Below are 17,705 nucleotides of genomic sequence, written 5' to 3'. Positions count from 1 at the left end.
GAAGAATTCGCTTTACCGTATTTAGACGACGTAGCGATATTCTCCGCCTCCTGGTCTGAGCATATGGCACACTTGCGGGCAGTGCTAACCCGCCTGCGCGAAGCGGGCTTGACAGTCAAGGCTCCCAAGTGCCAATTAGCACAGGCCGAGGTTGTCTACCTCGGTCACGTGATTGGACAGGGTCGTCGCCGCCCCTCTGAAATAAAGGTGGCCGCTGTGCGAGACTTCCCGCAACCGCGCACGAAGACCGATATTCGGTCGTTCTTAGGTGTCGCCGGCTACTATCAGAGGTACATCCCCAGGTACTCCGATATCGCGGCTCCCCTGACGGATGCTCTAAGAAAAACAGAGCCCCAAACAGTCGTCTGGAGCGAGACAAAGGAAAGAGCTTTTAGCGCCTTAAAGAGCGCCCTAACAAGCCAGCCTGTGCTACGATCGCCAGACTACACAAAAGGGTTCGTTGTTCAGTGCGATGCTAGTGAGCGAGGCATGGGCGTTGTACTGTGCCAAAGGGACAATGGAGAAGTGGAACACCCCGTCCTGTATGCTAGTCGTAAGCTGACCTGTCGTGAGCAGGCATACAGCGCCACCGAGAAAGAGTGTGCGTGTCTCGTGTGGGCCGTTCAGAAATTGTCATGCTACCTAGCCGGCTCGAGGTTTATCATTGAGACGGATCATTGCCCTCTCCAATGGCTGCAGACCATATCTCCCAAACATGGCCGCCTCCTGCGCTGGAGCCTCGCTTTGCAACAATATTCCTTTGAGGTGCGTTACAAAAAGGGGAGTCTCAACGGTAACGCCGATGGCTTAAGTCGAAGCCCCTAACGTAGGAATCCGCCTCAAAGTTGTTGGTTACTGATGTTTTCTTCCTGAGGCAGGATTTTTAACATATTGCTTTTGTTTAGTGTTTCAAAGTGATTATGTGCTTTCTAGTGCAATTTTCCAATTTGTGGACGCGTTCTGAGTGCTGCTTGACTACTGTAAGGAACTAGGCAGTAGTATAAAAGGGGAAAGAGCCTGGCAGAGCTTAGTGAGGGTTGTCTCGTGCTTGCTGACTGAGCGGTTGCGTTTCGGCGTAGTTCTAACGCTTGCTGGGAACGAGCACAAAAATGGCAACTCTCCCGAAGTGACTTTGCAGTGTCCTATGTGATCCTGAACCCGAGAACGAGGCCTTCTCTGTGCGCTGCGCTCAAGCAACGTCGAGGGACGATCGGTTTCGATTACGAGCATCATCGAGCGACATCCCTCTGGACAGCGGATGCAGTCCCCTGACCATCGGGATCTCCTTCTCCCGGCGGGGCGGTCTGTTACGTCTCGCCTACAACGCGCGGTATAGCCGGCGCGGATGCAACGGACGCCGCGGCTTCGTTCATCGCGGCCGCAACGCCTCCCGCCAAGCGCGTCCAGGCAGGTTTCAGTGCCACGTGTCGTCGTGCGTGCGTGTGTGTGTGTGTGCAGGTTTTGCCCATGCTTGTCAAAGCGCGGCAGCCGGGGAGAGGAGCTCCCCAACTGGGAGGCGAGGAGGTCTGACCGGCGCCGGCCTGGCGGACGCGCCCGTCACGTCTGGACATGTTCAAGCGTCGCCGTATCGGATGACTCTTCCCAAGCCGTTCCCTCTTGCCCTCGACTCCGTGGGTATAAAGAGAGCTGCCCCGGACGCCAACGAGAGACTTCGATTTCGCCCTTCGAGTAACGTGGTCGCCCTGACCGGCTGCTCTTTTGAGATGCCAGAATAAACAAGTTGTTCTGTTGCCAGTCGACTCATCCTTTGCCGGGACCTTCGGATGTTTCCAGCTTTGCCCCAGGCCGCCAGGCCAACGCTACCCTTGGGGCTTGCAACCCAAATGCAACAAGGGGTATGAAGATTCCCAGTGATCTATGAATAAAAAGTAGAGGATGACCTTCTGCATATATGTGAAAAAAAAAACCATTACGCTATCCCGTGATATCCTTAAGGCGGGAGCTTAAGTGTCCCCCCAATTTTTTATTTCTATTTTACAGCGAGAGCTGTTAAGCGTCAGTTCCTCTGTTTCGCGTCGTAGTAGGATGTCGTTGTCTGTCGTCGTCGGCGTAACCGGTGGGTGCGTTGCGATGGAAACCGCTCGGAGTGTGGGTATACCGTGCAAAGAGTAAAGTATGACGTGAGCGGAGAAATGTGTAACCGGTGGGTGGGCGGTTACCATAGGAACCACCCAGAACGTGGTTACCCTTGCCACGGTATGTCACTTCCACTGCTGTCATGGCGCCAGGACGGTAGACGCCTTGCTGAAGAACGACGAGCACGGCGCTGACCTTCCAAGCAAAACATACGTGCAATCATGGCACCGTGACATCCAGTGGGGGCAACGGCGAGAGCTTTAATTACCAGCTAGGCGGGCCAGTATGGTATTTATTAAAGGGCCCTGAAAAACTCCCTGACGAGAGTCTATAAAATCGCTCAATCGCTACACTGCGCTGTCATGAACACCTGAGCCAAATAATACATTTATACAAGCAGCAGCTAGAGACCCACAATCGCGCCCAATAGTTGGCCAGCCCTTCCCAGCGACTTTTTCATACTCGCGCCCTCCTCCGTTTCGCGCTCCTGCGTATGTCGGTTAAGAGGTGGCTATTGGTTAGATTCTTTCAGACGTCACGCAGCTACCATGGCCGCGGCCAGTCAGCCGCGTCGCTCCGGTGGGCTAGGAAGCTCCGCCCCACAAGCAATTCCCGCACGCGTCGACAGCTGGCTGTGGGTACGTAGGAGATCGAATATGGGCAGTGCGCACCAAGTGGCCCCCGTCGCTGGTGTTGTCTTTTTTGTTTGTTAAACGGACACATTTAAACTGTCTATTCATTAAAAACACGGAGCACGCAGTGCAAATCACTCCTCAAAATATTCATTGCATGTCCAAACTACAGAGTATCAAGCCAGCTTACGAGCAGTAATAAACACGCTTATAACATGCAGCGGAGAAAAGAACAGCTGTCTCTTGTTTTAGGGACAAACAACCTTCGTTCCCTTCCGCTCCCGTCAACGCCCTCGCATCGGCCATGCATGGATCACGCCTCTCTACCGTACACACCTCACCGACAATTTGGAAGCCTTTTCAAAGAGAGGTGGCGCTGGCTGTTCAATAAAACAAAGAACAAACAAAAGTTGGCTGAAATAGGCATCGTTAAACAATCAGCGTGAGAGGGCGGCGGCGGCTGCTTCGCGCTGACGCTATACCTACGCTCTCGCTCCAGCGAGACACGAACCCCGTTCGAGGCGGCAGTTCCAGAAGTTGAAGTTTGGCCCTCCACGAATCTACGCGTTGTCGCCAGCGCCGCTCTGCTCCTGCAAAGTCTTCGTCCCCTCCGTTCCCTGGTCTGACTACGACGCCTATCGGTTTCTCGTTCGGCGGCGCCCACAACTGGGTCTCGTTTAGGTCTTGTCGACGGTGAGCCTCGCGAGCGCTGAGATCGTCCCCAGCGTCGCCCATAGCAATGGCAATCTGGCCATGTCATACCTCTGCTCGCAGGTGAGCGCGCGGCTGCCCTGCCTTTTCTGAAACGGCAAGAAATTTGTTTCCTCTGAAGACAGCGTGATCCGCTGGACAGCGAAAGTGCGCAGAAGCTATCTTGCGGGGGAGCGAACTTTCTTGAGTGCAAGCATTTTATATTCTTTTCTTTCGTCGACAGCGCAGCGCGGACACTCCGCGAGTACCAATGCGCGGGTCGCCGCGGTTCGTGATCGTCGCAAAAGTTTTTCCCGGAGAACAGCGAGACAATTCATCCCAAGCGGATTTTTGCTCACACTGACTTCTGTGGGAAACCAACTATATGCTCTCATATTGCTCATTTTATCCGACAGTTGCCTTAACCGAGTTCGTCTCAAAAAGAAGTATACTGGAGGCGACGTAAATAAAATCAATATATAAAAGCTTTGTCGGTCGCATTGTCGCTGCCGCAGTGCTAGCTATCCTCCGATGGTCAGGACTTGTACGACAAAGATGTACGGGCTGGTGGACACAAAATCAAACTGGCGAAAAAACAAAAACAAGGTGCGAGGTCTTTTTCTTAGCTACCGAAGAAAGAATGTCCCGATTTTCAAAAGGACCAGAGCTAAAGCGCTACATATCTGCCGCAATGCGCCGAGAAAACCGGGCAAAAGTATGTCTTCAACAAACAGTTCGAAAAAATTAGCGAAGCCCAGCTATTTTACACACAACGCGAGACTGTACAACAAGGTTTAAAAATTGCTTGTTCCCCTTTATCTTCCTTTCTCGGACAACCCCGAAACCTACTTAGTTAACACTCCCGGCTTTTTGGCTGGCTTTCAGTTGCCAAGCTGCTACAGTGGTCTAACTGAACATCGCTGTTTCCTTTTAGAGCACAGCTTTTAAGCACACTTGGGTTACCAAGCTTAGACAGTGGTCCAACTGAACACCATTATTTTTCCTTTTTGAGCACAGCTCTTAAGCGCACATGAGTTGCCAAGCTTCTACAGTGGTTCAAACGAACACCGCTATTTTTCCTTTTAGAGCGCAGCTCTTAGGCGCATGTGAGTTGCCAATCTTCTACAGTGGTTCAACCGAACACTGCTATTTTTCCTTTTAGAACGCAGCTCTTAGGTGTCCATTTCTTCGTTGAGCGGTGTCCCTCGGCGTAACCAATAGAGTGACGGAGGACAGTGGAAGAAGGTGCTCCACCTGCAGAGTTGGCTGTTGCGAAATGCAACCGCCCGAGGAGAGGCACTGCCGAAGCCGACACCCAGATTCTCCTCCATTCAGCAGTGTGTTCCCTCTGCAGTCGGCTATGGTTCATACCACGCAGCAGCTGCGCTCAAAACCTGTACTACCGGAAAGCTTAATTGTTCGCCATTTTTTTTGGTTTTAGTTCTGAATTTCTATAGTTTGCAACACTCAGCTTTGCTTCCACCAAAAGTAATGCTTGTGCCTAGTTTGGATTATGTTGCACACTGTAAAATGAAAAGAGATAAAGGAATAAAATGAACAGTATCAACATGTTCAAACAATACAGCCTTTAATGTGCCATGAAGTTTCTTATACAAAAGAAAGCGGGCGTGAAAACGGCAACAACTGACGCAGCCACAAGGACAATTTTGCAGCGCAGTTAAATTGACAACACAATTTTGTCAGACTTTACACTAGAAAAAAAAAAGCAGTCTTTTTCAACTCACAACTTGAAGGAACAAGGCTGCATATGCATGGCCATGCTTGTATGCTGCGGAAAACGAACCTATGAAGGTGTGTATCTCTTAGAGAAAGCGATGAATAAGACAAGAATTTATTAGTTCCATACTATGCCAAAGCACCGCAACAGAAAAAATTTGTGCTATGTTGCTTTGTAGAGATTCACCTGCAATGGCATGGCCACAAATGCGTGAATACCACTTTTTCGAAAACACATATTCTTCCCTTTCCTGCACCTTTTTTCTTTTAAACAGGACAACAACATGCACTTCACAGGCCCGGAAACCCTAAACACCACTGCAAGAACATTACGCTGGTTAGATATACATACCACAGTAATGAACAGAAAAAATAAATAGAGTTGGAAACTGCCCGAGTTTCAACATCTGCACAAAATACAGTGCAACTATAGTAATCTCTCTAGGGTGACCTTGCATTACAAAATAACGAAATGACGCACATGACACAAAGGCGAGCGCATATATAAATGAGTCTACATGACAGACACTTTACTTTGCTGGCCACGACTCGACCTACGAAAGAAACTTGTTTCATTATATCCATCGTGCATAAATGTCTGCAGCAGTACTTGCCGGGACTAAAGTTAAAGGCTTATACAATATGTACTAGGTGTCCTACGTAATCTGAGCCAAGATTTTAAAACATACCCGACATGGTGCACAAAGATGAAAACAACCCAGTACTTCGAAAAAGAAATAGGACAGATGGAAAAGACGGCAAAACTTGAGACTCAAGCTTGGCCTGGCATGATCCTTATTTCCTTCTTTTTTTTTTTTCAGACCTTGGTGGGTCCATCAAAAACTTATTATGCAGCATCCAAAATGGCAATCCTGGAGGCCATACTTGTTATTTATTGCAGCTAATGGTGATTGCCAGTTTCCACAAATGCTATCAGAGCTTGTGATTGGTTGCACTATCTGATAGCACTATTGAACAATACCAGGCTTTTTTGTATTTTGTTTGCAGTATGCAGCTTTGGTAAATTTATCTATAAATGTAGTGGCATTGTCGCAAAGTTATGTTCGGTGCGTCAATCAGGGGACTTTTCATACTGATCTCATCGTAGCCTAATGATGTTTTACTTTCAGAAAATTACTCTATTACATGTCCATTATCTGAAATGCCCAACTGTATCGATACTGGTTGTAAATATTTATTTTACACCATTAATAACAAAGTGGCTAAACAATAAGTTAAATGCTGTTCTTTATGGGCTGCAAGCAGTACTGCACAAAAAACGGGAAAGTCACGCAATAGAAGTATTGTACTGTTCATATCTATTTTTTGAGGAAAAGGCAAAGGTGGCCTGAAGTAGGAACATTTTGGAGCCTGCTTAGCTGCCAAGCTTCTGTATATTAATATTTTACAAATTCAGAGGACTTCCTGTGATCAGTGCCACATCAGCATGTATGTTGTTTCTGTGTACGCTTTGTTCTGCAAAGGAAAAAAGTTATTCTAAACTGCACTTCTATTTGCACAGGACCGCTGATGTTGACATCCTGCCATACTCATCTTTGTACAACACACCTGATTTTTCAAAAGTTGGCTCAACTTACGTCGTACATCCTTGCAGAGTTCACTGACGTCAGCATCAAGCCTATTTTGTCGAGCGAAATGTGTGACACAGGATGCCTTTGACATTGTGAAGTGGGTAAAGTAAAATAGGCAAATATTTCGCCCTCAAGTCAGAAATCTGCTTTTAATTATTAAAAATAGACTAATTTACACATGAGGAAGCCATGCTGCATTATGCTGCAATGCTCTGAAAAAATGTGAAATGCTTAAAAACTTTGTGATTCTCTATTCTGTTTTATAAAATTTATATAAAAAAAACTGCCAGGCTGCTGAACACTCTCAGTGCAGAGGTGCCAGATTAAACTGTACTCTGCTGCTGCTGGCTTATGTGTTGAAGACTACACTTCTCTGCATATGAAGGGTGAACCAGAGTGGGTGCAAGAAAATAGTGTATTAAGTTTAATGTGCAGCATCTTTAAAATGGTTCCTTAATATATCGAATATGCATAAGAAGAAAGTGCAGATGCGTGATCACCTTGCTATCAGAAGTTCAATGCAGCCATCAGGCTGACATATAACTACATCTTTTAGTTCTGAGAAGTTTAGTATAGCAATGTTCCTCTGCCAAATCTGCCCAGTAGAAAAGGCTTCAAGATGGGAAAGGAGCTAACCATAATGATATGATGAGGCATGATATCTATACTTTTTTTTTTCATAAGCACTACCTATGCAGTGATCACTTCATACCATTCCCACTCATACTGACCAAACCATGCGTAACCAAATAGCTAGTCTTGGGTCGCGCATCCCAATATTCTCTACTGCACATTGAATAGCTTCATTTCGATAAAATGGATGCACAACTTTTCAACTTTTCGGTGAGCCAGCGGCTGTTTTCTACCCCACAATAAGTCTTGAAGACAGTGGAAATAACAAAACTGAACAATGTTAACACAGCATGGCACTTTCCCAAAACGCTTCTCTGCCAGTCACATAATCTGCATTGCCAGACAATTGCTTAAGAGTTCTCAGTGCTATGCAGATGAGCTGAGCACCGTCAAGTCCAAAGTCAGAAAAACAAAATATGACCCCCCCCCCCCCTTGTCTGCTATGTTAAACACGAAGGATATATTCCTGTGTTTCTAGCACTGATATTGCATTACTTTCAAGAAAGTGCTCCCTTTTTCTCTTATCCTCAGGGACCTGATGCACAGACATATTATATATGCTAAGTGGCCCTAAATCTTTGCTCTGTGAAAATATCTCATCTATGACATATATTTATATGTATATTACAAAAGGCAAGAGCCACCAGCGACAGTATTTTACACTTATCACATGCACTTGAACACGGCTTCGAGATTGGTCACTTTGACCTCCGAGATTCTGTACAAAACGATTCGGTGCTTTACGCCATGCAGTGACATTTCCATCAAGAAGTGGCATTTCCTCGCAGAAAAGGCATCTAAGTTTTCAGTGAACTAATATCAATATCCAGTCCACAAGATGTATGATGCTTACAATGACCCTTAGTGAAGACAAAGATAATGGAGTCGTCAGCATGAACAGAATAATTGTTCAGTTCCTCAGCATAAGTTGCGACATGCTGATAACACTCAGCACAATACAAGAAAGAATGTAATTTGTTTCTCATTGGCTGAAAGATCTAGAAAAACTGCTGAACTCAACAAATTGCAATATTTACCCTAGTAAATTGGAAGAGCTGATATTATCTGGATACACTACAGGATTTTTTTCACCAACAAAAGTCTTGTAGATGAAAAATATTTTGTTTTGGCTTTAACCCAATTTTACAGTGCATCAGAAGAGTGCAGAACCTGCCAGTAACAAAATTAATGCTGTGCTATCAATGTGTAATTTGTTTATTAACTACAACTACAACAGTAGAGGCGCTCATCAAATGAGAAAAAAATACTTGGTGAGCACCTAGGTTACACAAAGCTGATTTCAGCTGTTTGAACCATGTATGTTTTATAATGAATGTTATTTTTTGTTTTCTCTTAAGTACAGACAGAGCAAGAACACATGCTGCTATAAAACTGAAAGTACAGAGAGACCAGGAAGACTTGCAATGAAAATGGTAAATGGCTTTTGAGCAAAATACCTGTTACATTAAAGAACATTATCTTCCATTTCAGTACAGTTCTTTGCCTCAAGTGGACAGTGGACTATCAGAATAGGATTAGTCACTACAGAGAAAGTAGTCATTAAATGTGCACAAAGAAGAATGATATCTCCATGACTGCCCTGTCAAGATGTGACCCACTGATAAGAAACACTTCACAGTCCCTACCAAGAAATGAGAACGCAAAACAAAACAGTGTAAGTCTCACACACATACACACACACAAAAACACTCATGCGTGTGCACAGAGGCAGATCTCTGGTCCACTGAACCATTTATAATAGAGCATGACCTTAAAAATATTTCCTGCATAAGCCATAAAGTGACAATTGGGGAAGAATGCATTAAATGGAAGCCACAAAAGTCCTCATTGTTATCAACTGTAATTGAAAAGGTGCCAGGGAGCACAAAAGAACCGAAATATAATGGGACAGAGCAATGAAGTGAACACATTGTTTCCGAATGTTCAGACATGGAAGAAAAAGGGGCTGCTACTAAACAAATTTAAATTCATTCATGAACACACTGTGTCCAAGTAGTTGTAGTTCATAAGGCAACATCAAGATGGCACAGTCTGTGTTCACAAAACAAAAACTTTCCACTCTCATTAGTGCAGGGCTGAGGTGACTCAAATGCTCAGTGAGGATACTTGGGATACTCTTCACGATTGAAATATTCGCTCCCGAATTGTGTAGGAAGCTTTGCCAAACTGGCGTGAATGTCTAGATTGTGACAAGCGTACTGACAATGGCAACTAATGAAAACTCAAGCTTTTTTCCTCAGCGCACACGAAGGAGAAAAAGAATACAGTGATTGCAAATATTACAGCCGATGAACACAAAAAATGCAACAGTAAAATGCAATGGTGGCAGGTGACCACACATGTAAATGCCTGATGACTGTTAGAGAATCGCAGAAATACCTAGATAGCCATCAAAAAATGGAAGCTGTGAAATATTTGACATGCAGTCTTTTCCAACATTAGTCATATTTGTACAGTGTAAAGTTGATGACAAGTTATCTGTGAAACTGCTGCCAGAAGTGAAAACAATCTACGTTGATGACGAGTTATCTGTAAAACTGCCACAAAACATGAAAACAATCTCAGTTGGTTAACATAGAAAAGAAACATCCACTTTCACAAATTATTTACGTGCACATAAGCACATACGCATGCACACAGAAAAAAAGGTATCCCAGGTATGGGCTGTTGCTACTGCCTGAAACACGCACATCTTTTGTGTCCTTTAACATAGTGTTGCCGAAGCCTGGCCCCTCCCCCTGCATGCAACAGTGTTGGCCATTCCAAGACAAGCATTGTAGGCACTCTAAGGTCTGCATATTACCTGCGCAAATTGTACAGCACGATTCCTGCATCCTGAAGAAACAGCCATAGGCACACTAGGGATATCGTTTTTGATACCACTAGGCTCCTCAGTGTAGCCAGAAATGTCACTACAGAGATATATTGTTACACTTTGCCTTCATTATTTGCTCGTACAAAACAACGACAGCTCTCATAGCTGTTCTAAACCTATTAACCGTGAGCATAGAGCAAGAATATATTAAAGGGAGAACTTTCACGCCAAACACTTAAGAGTCACTGTTACTTCAAGTGATCAGGAGTCACTCACATACTGGCGACATCTGGTGGCCAGTAAGAAGAGCCATCATTATACAGTTGAGTCTTGTAGTGCTTTTATGTTCGCCATGGAACATTTAATGACCACCTGGACGCATGTTCAGGCACTTAAAGCTGAACCTATTGGCTCTCCTCACTAGTGCTCCCACTGCAAAGCATTATGCAGAATCCCGAGTTTCCTGCCACCAGATGACCCTGGTGTACAGGACTCAACAGTGACTCCCTTTCATGTTACATTACATGGCCGTCATTTGATGCTTGCATCAATCAGTCCTCCCTCTCTTATATTCTCGTTCCAGCTATTCATTGCCAGCAGAAGCAGGGCAATGGTTCACCCATGCCCAGCCGAGAGCGGGCCCTTATTACACAACTAACAGGCAATTCCACTCTCACACACCTTCGTGAACTTTAGCAGGTGAGTTCTGATGGGCCTGAATGAGCAGTGGAATTCCTGAGCAACGGCTGACAGTGTTGTTGCTGCTCCTTTTCCTCATGCTCTGCCGCCAGAGAAACGGCGTTTTCGCCGCTCTCGACAATGTCTTCAGGGCAGTTGCCCAGCGGGAGGATGTCCTCCTTTTGCTCCCCGTCGCCCCAGCCAAGGGCGGATAGTCGGTCCAGTGAAATGATTGAGGAGACGATCTCCCCAACCGTCATGGGTGGAGCTTCCTTAAGCTCCCGTTTGTGACGCCACGTGATGAGGAGCCAGTCAAGGAAAAACAACAGCCCCGCAGCCACTTTGAGACCAGAGCACACGGCAATATACCTGTGTGGAGAGATAGGGAGAGAAAAGAAAGAACAAGATGGCTCAACAACCTAACATGTTCAGTTTACAGCCTGCAAGCTACTGCTACAGCCTCCAAGAGCGTGCACCATTCTCTCGAGCAACCGCCACTCTGGGTAAAAATTAAAAAAAGAAAAAAGAAATGCATACAAATTCGTTAATTTCATTAACTTTGCTCCTTAAAGGTGCTCTAAAGAGGAATCTGAACTCGTCTTTTTACCTCGGGAACTATATCTACACATTCCGGGCATTCTTAGAAACTTGGAATTATTGTCCTGTGCGGCCGATTGACCTAACTAAATCGGATTAAACGTCCTGGCTCCCACCTTTCTTTTCTAACTCAACGTCGTAGTTAGGAGCAGTCAACCAACGCGCCAGCCAGTCCCGTGGCGGCTTGCCACTCTGCCATCGGCGGAGTGATACGTAAATCAAAGAGTCCACGTGTATTTTTATTTCCGTGGGCCTAATTTGCGGCTATATTGTCCGTGACTGAAACTGTTTATTCACAGAAACCTAAAAAACTAAATAAAAGCGAAAGCGAAGCCATCACTGGACTGACAAAGGCACTCCACGCGTTGGCTGACTCCGCCTACCTACCGCGTTGAGTTCAAAAAAAGGCAGGAGCCGGGACGTTTAATCCGATTTAATTAGGGCAATCGGCCACACAGGACAATAATTCGAAGTTTCTAAGAATGCCCGGAATGTGTAGATAGAGTTCGCGCGGTAAAAAGACGAGTCCAGATTACTCTTTAGTGCACCTTTAAAGCTTGTAGTATAGGTTCTTTCTTTATTTCATGCTCACACATGCAAGTGAAGTGTTTTTCATTTCCAATATTTTTCTCACTGAATATAGCAAGTGCTTGCAATTTTTATCATTTTTCTCTTTTTTACTGTTGGCGGACTTTGTTCATGCACAGAAACTCGCAGAAATAACCTGAGCAGTAAAGGTAAGAAGCATAGGCAGCAATAATACCAGGGTCTTTTTGAAAAATAAAGGCTAGAAATTCATCTTCAAATGTTATGTGATGCATTTCCGCTAATCACCGAGTTTTATCTGCCTAACAATTACGGCTTGCAAGGCCAGCATCATATCTTTTTTTTTGCTTGCGCTTTTAATGCATTTCTGTTGCAGTGTTGACCAAAATACCTGAATGGGATGACAAACTGAGATATGCCCGTCTGTCACTGTGCTGCACGTTTGAAATGATGTTTTTCAGCACTGCCGATGAAACTTAGCAGGCCACCCTTCACTGGGAAGGACTCAATTTTCTAAATTTCTACTGCACAGATCATGACTAAACATGAAAGACATGTTTCTTAATTGTCCATGAACCTTGTATAACAAAAATCCAGGAACTGAATTTCTTTATGAAAATCACATTTTCTTTTTTCTCGCATCCCCTCTTAAAGGGACTATGCAATAAATTAATTGAGATTACGTAAAGCAGACGAGAGATAGGCATTTCATCACTCGTCACCCCAATGCAAGGATTTTTAAGCTAACATCGATAACAACGAAGATATAGACGATTAAAAATTACGCTCCTCCTCTTCCCCTCAACTCATACACGCAGGGAACCAGACAAAAATAAAGAAAACAGGTCTGGGACTGCGCCCCGTTTTTGAATACGTCATCAGATGACGTTCGCTTTGCAACTTCCGGTTGTATCTCCTAGCCCCCCAGCAGCAGCGTCGGCGGCGTGGCGGCATCTCTCCGGTCTCTCTTCGCCTCCCTGGATTGCGGCGTGTGTCGGGTTTCTTTGCTTGTCGTCTGTTGTAGTTAGCAGTAATAAACCCGGACCTCCAGGTGCGACTGCTCGCTCTTACGGCCGTGATGGGCATTGAGCCCTATGCGTGCCCACGAAGAGCCGTGCGCGTGGCTCCGGAACTCCCGACAGAAGGAGGCGGCAGAGGAAAATTGAAACCATATGCGCGAAGGAAATGCCCTGGCCTGCGCTTGCCCGAGAGGGTCGCGCGGCGGCACGAGCAGACGATTTTCACGCCTACCGGAAGTGTGCCCGTGACGTCGTGGCTGCCGTGGCTCCAGCGAATGACAGCGTGTGGTGGCCTAGCGACGTCATGGTACAGTGACGTCTTTCTTCCACTATTTTAGTTCCAAAATCAGTCACTACGAGCACACCAATCGGCACGCGAATTTTAAAAAAATACGTTTTCTTTAAATTTATAATAAATTGCCGGCTCAGTTCCGAAGACTTATGCTTGGTGTGAATGCTCATTGGCATCATTTCCAAACATAGAAAACATTTACAAGCGACTTTGAATTCTTTGCATAGTCCCTTTAAGGAAATTCTATTTAATGGGAGTCCGATGTATGTATCCTGCTTCAATATTTTTTCCATGCCATGATATTTTCCAGAAAAAATATTATCGTGGTGAATACTTCAAAATTACTAATAACACACAGAAATTGAAATTACAAATCCAAAAGTGCAAAAACGAAACCTAATGAGCCTCTCGTTGTAGCCTTTATGACTGCATATGTATACAGTGAACTACACCGTTGCAGCAAAGGTGTCTTTGGATGTTGAAATTACTTATCTGAGACCAGAATTTTCTTTTTTTTGCTGATAATTTTTCTGGGGGGAACTACAGCAGAACCTCATTTACATGTTCCTGCACAACAATTTCTGGGCTACTACGTTCAAAATTTCGACAAATTCTGCTCGCATAAATACGTTTAGCAACCAACCGCACATGGGCAAACAAAGGAGTGGGCTGAATGGGTGGCATGCGACATGAAGGGCTGACTTCTCTGCTGTGCTAAAATACAAACAGGTGAAACACACACACAAAAAAAAACGTGCACTAACAAATTAGAGGGCTGTTTCCGCGGAGGCGCGACATGAAGAGGAGAAATGCAGCAGCTTCTTTACAATGCTTAAAGGCAAGGGGCGAAGAATCTGAGGACTACAGTGGTGTGGTTACATACGAGTGGGCAGAGTCTGGGGATGCAGCACGAACATAAAAGCACTGCAACATCAGCGCCGCTGCGGCTTCCCCGCAGTAGATTGGTGTAAGAGGGTGAAGCATCCGAAAATAGCGAGGAGGAAATCTAGGCTACTTGTGCCACTGGATGTTTTGTGAACTTTCTTTCGCACTAAGGACAACACAAATGTGGATTGAATTCTGTGAGCACTACAACGGACCTGCTAAAGAGACGCTAAGTGAAATTTTGATGAAGTAAAGTAGTCAGTGAATCTCTTTGTACCTCACTCAATGTAGTATTCTTCAAAATTAATCTGCTTGGATCCTACGTTTTTTTTTTAGTACGTATCAATGAGATTCTGCAGTATTACTCAATCAAGACCACGACAATAGCAGTCGCAAGCCTACCTTAGTCGGAACTGCTCAATGTCATAGACCAAACAGAATCCTCCAGGCTTCCCACAGTGAGCCTTCCTGAGGATGCATGACGAGTCTATCACGTTTCCAAACATTATTGGAGCTGGTATGTAACCTGTAATCAGAAAAGAAAGAATATACACCAATGTTACAGCTGCCTTAACAATTCACAAAAATTAGTGAAGTGGGGGAGCTTGACAGCGTGAGCATTAGTACTATACATACTCATCGAATTCCAGGCTTTTTATAAACACTATGGTATACTGCTTCAAACCAGGCTTATGCATTGCTTCAAGTGCCTAAATTAAAATTAAACACATCTTACAGCATTTTAGCCTCTTTACACCATAAAGCACTCTGAAAACAGTATAACGTAACAGATTGCACTCTTCAGCAAATATAGCCATATTTGCCAACAGACTACTACTCATTATAGTATTCACTAGTGGCTGTACTAGTAAGAATACACTAATGAGTAGATCAACTTTGATCCAGCATTAAAAGTTATAATTTTAAGTAAAGGACATGAAATAAAAGGCCTCATTCTGAATTAAACAACAGACAAGGCAAGGCAAAGAAAAAAATGGCTTGATATGATAACGGGAGCCTAGGGCAAAATAGATTTTTTTCATTGAAGGACAGTTCTCTGTTGAATGCTTAAGGTTTATGCAACAGCGATTTCAACACTTTCTTAATTTTTTTCCAGCATAGGCACTAGTTTTAGCTGTCCCTAAACATTTACTCCTTACCGCAGCCCCAGTTGTAAAGTTTGTATTAACTTGGTACAAGTCAGTTAATCTAAGCAGAGATATCAATACAATGCTTGCTGATACCTGTGCATTACAAGATTAAACACTGCTAAAAAAATGCACAATTTTGAGACATTATTAAATAAAAGTCAGCAGGAGACTGCTCCAAAAATGTGCACAACAAAATTTATATGGCCCACAAAGAAGTTATCAAGAACATCAAATGCTTACCAAATAGCCTAAATATTACAAACTGCATTCCCAATGCAAACGACCTCTCTTCTTCTCCAACAGATCTGCAAAATAAAAGGTACAGAAGTTTGAGCACCATTCTGTTGCATGCAGTGGGAATATAAACACTCAAGAAGGTCTGAAAGAACCACTCTTAATACTGCTGTTCTTGCTAGCAATGCTTCTATCTTCAGCTTTTATCTTCAGCAAGTGTGAAACTTCCGATGCTCTATCATTTTCATCACTGCACTGAACATTCCACCATGCTGTGTCTTTTTTTCTTCTCGCAATAGCCCTTGTGACCTTGCCATTCATTTCCTTTGATGAAAAACCAGTTGGTAATGAGATTTCAAGTTATGCAAAAAAGCCATAACAGTGGTGTGTGTGTTAGTATGCCTCGACTGCGTGAGGATGCAAACAGCAAATGCAGCTGAAAGCTGGTTGGGTTGGCAACCCTGAGAGGAGATCCGTGTCGTGAGAAGGAATATGGAGTACTCGAAGTGCATATGCCTGTAATGAGACTCTCAATAAACCATTATTCTAAATATTCAAGAACCAACACCCAGCAACTATTTAACACCAAAGCGATTCATCTACAGATGTTTTAGAGTTAAAGGAACCGATAACTGAATCTTAAGCACCCAAATTTTTTTGTCTCGATGAAAGCTGAAGTTTCAAGGCACCCAATTCCATAACGGTTTTGTCAGACATGACACAAAGAGTTTACAGTGGATTTTTCAATCAGATGCACTCATTTTTGTCAATTCCAATGCTGGAGGCCATGATCAGAGAGTGAAATATGACCGCTTGCTGGCTAAAGTGAAGAAGAAGTTATATGATCCCCGCCCTCAGACGGTAATTAGATGGCTTTAGCATACCATAGCGCACACTTTCATTTCTGAGTGCAACTTCTTTATGGCATGCTCGAAATGCAAAACACTGCTGACACCAACAAATGCGAAACGTTGTGGCAACATCTACTACCAACAACACAACCATCTACTACCAACAACTCAGAGCACTTAAACTGCAATGAAAAGGGAGTGCTCGGTTTTATTTTTACACTGAAAGTCACATTGTAAACAGCGTAAATCTTATCCAAATATAAAGAACACATTTGAATAAATAAAACTGCTTAAGATCATACAGATCATGATTTACTGAGATGTGGTCGCATGGTGGCATGCACCAACTGTACCAAAGTTTCACCTCAAAATGCCACTCCAGCCTCTTTTTTTGTGATTTTCAATGCCATAATAAATTTATAAATCCTCACTTAATCAGTATTTACATGCCTGTTCCTGTTAATATGAGGCAAGGTCCTTACATTTCCATCACAACATCACCACATGTTTTGATCAGCTGTCGGTCTCTTCAGTAACAATAACAGTTCTGCAATGCCTCCTTTCATATACATCAAACATGTCACGTGACACTCCCTTTGGCAACCGGCACTCACCGCAGTATTATCATAAGCAGTGGCATCTGCGTGATGGAGACCACCAGTGTCATGGCGAACAGGAGCACCATGAATGGGATGAAGGCCAGGCATGGCTGTGGGCATGGCCCACTTGTTGCTAGCGGCACAGCTGTCACTTCGGGGCTCACGGTCACATTAGGCACGATGCAGGCACACGACGTGTAGTTGAGCTGCAGTATGGTCAAGAAAAGCACAGATTATCTACAGTCAGGGTTAACAAAGAAAAAAAAGCATATGTAGTAGACAAAGTTAAAGGGAAACTGAAAAGGTTTCAAAATTCGACAAGCATCCAGGTCTTGCACGTGTGAAACTTGCAGGTAAAACATGGCAAGCTTTTTCATGCTAGCTCAGTGATATTCCGTTCAGGAAGTTTTGGGAGAATTTTCAATCTCACATTGGGCCCAAAGGGAATATTTACGATTTTTCTATGACTTAAAGAATTAGCAAATTATGTGGCGATGTAATTGCTGATTAAAGTTGTGAAGGCATTCAGGCATCTCCCCACAGTAAAGTGCTGGGTGGACACGTCATGCAATAAGCTGTCTACTGGCGCAGTACATTTCTAGCAATGAAGGACTACTATACTTGGCAACAACATTT

At 44.3% G+C, this 17,705-nt stretch overlaps 1 protein-coding gene across 5 annotated transcripts in view; it reads right to left on the bottom strand.

Moving 5' to 3' along the window:
• Window positions 1–4,990: 4,990 nt before the first annotated feature.
• Window positions 4,991–17,705, bottom strand: part of Oatp30B (Organic anion transporting polypeptide 30B) — a 211,298-nt gene continuing 198,583 nt past the window's right edge. For 4 of the 5 annotated variants that reach the window (XM_077631323.1, XM_077631324.1, XM_077631322.1 and 1 more), the window contains 4 exons: window positions 17,085–17,275; window positions 15,626–15,690; window positions 14,637–14,760; window positions 4,991–11,264 (listed from right to left, as the gene is read on the bottom strand). In XM_077631323.1, coding sequence (XP_077487449.1) covers window positions 10,910–11,264; window positions 14,637–14,760; window positions 15,626–15,690; window positions 17,085–17,275 — 735 coding nt within the window. In that variant the 3' untranslated portion in view covers window positions 4,991–10,909. Of the gene's footprint in view, window positions 11,265–14,636; window positions 14,761–15,625; window positions 15,691–17,080; window positions 17,276–17,705 lie in introns of those variants that run through there. The other variant, XM_077631328.1, reaches the window with a different exon arrangement.

Source organism: Amblyomma americanum, chromosome 7, assembly GCF_052857255.1.
Source record: "Amblyomma americanum isolate KBUSLIRL-KWMA chromosome 7, ASM5285725v1, whole genome shotgun sequence".
Classification (NCBI taxonomy): domain Eukaryota; kingdom Metazoa; phylum Arthropoda; class Arachnida; order Ixodida; family Ixodidae; genus Amblyomma; species Amblyomma americanum.
Note: the sequence above shows the minus strand (reverse complement) of the source record. Positions and strands in the feature narration are given on the sequence as shown.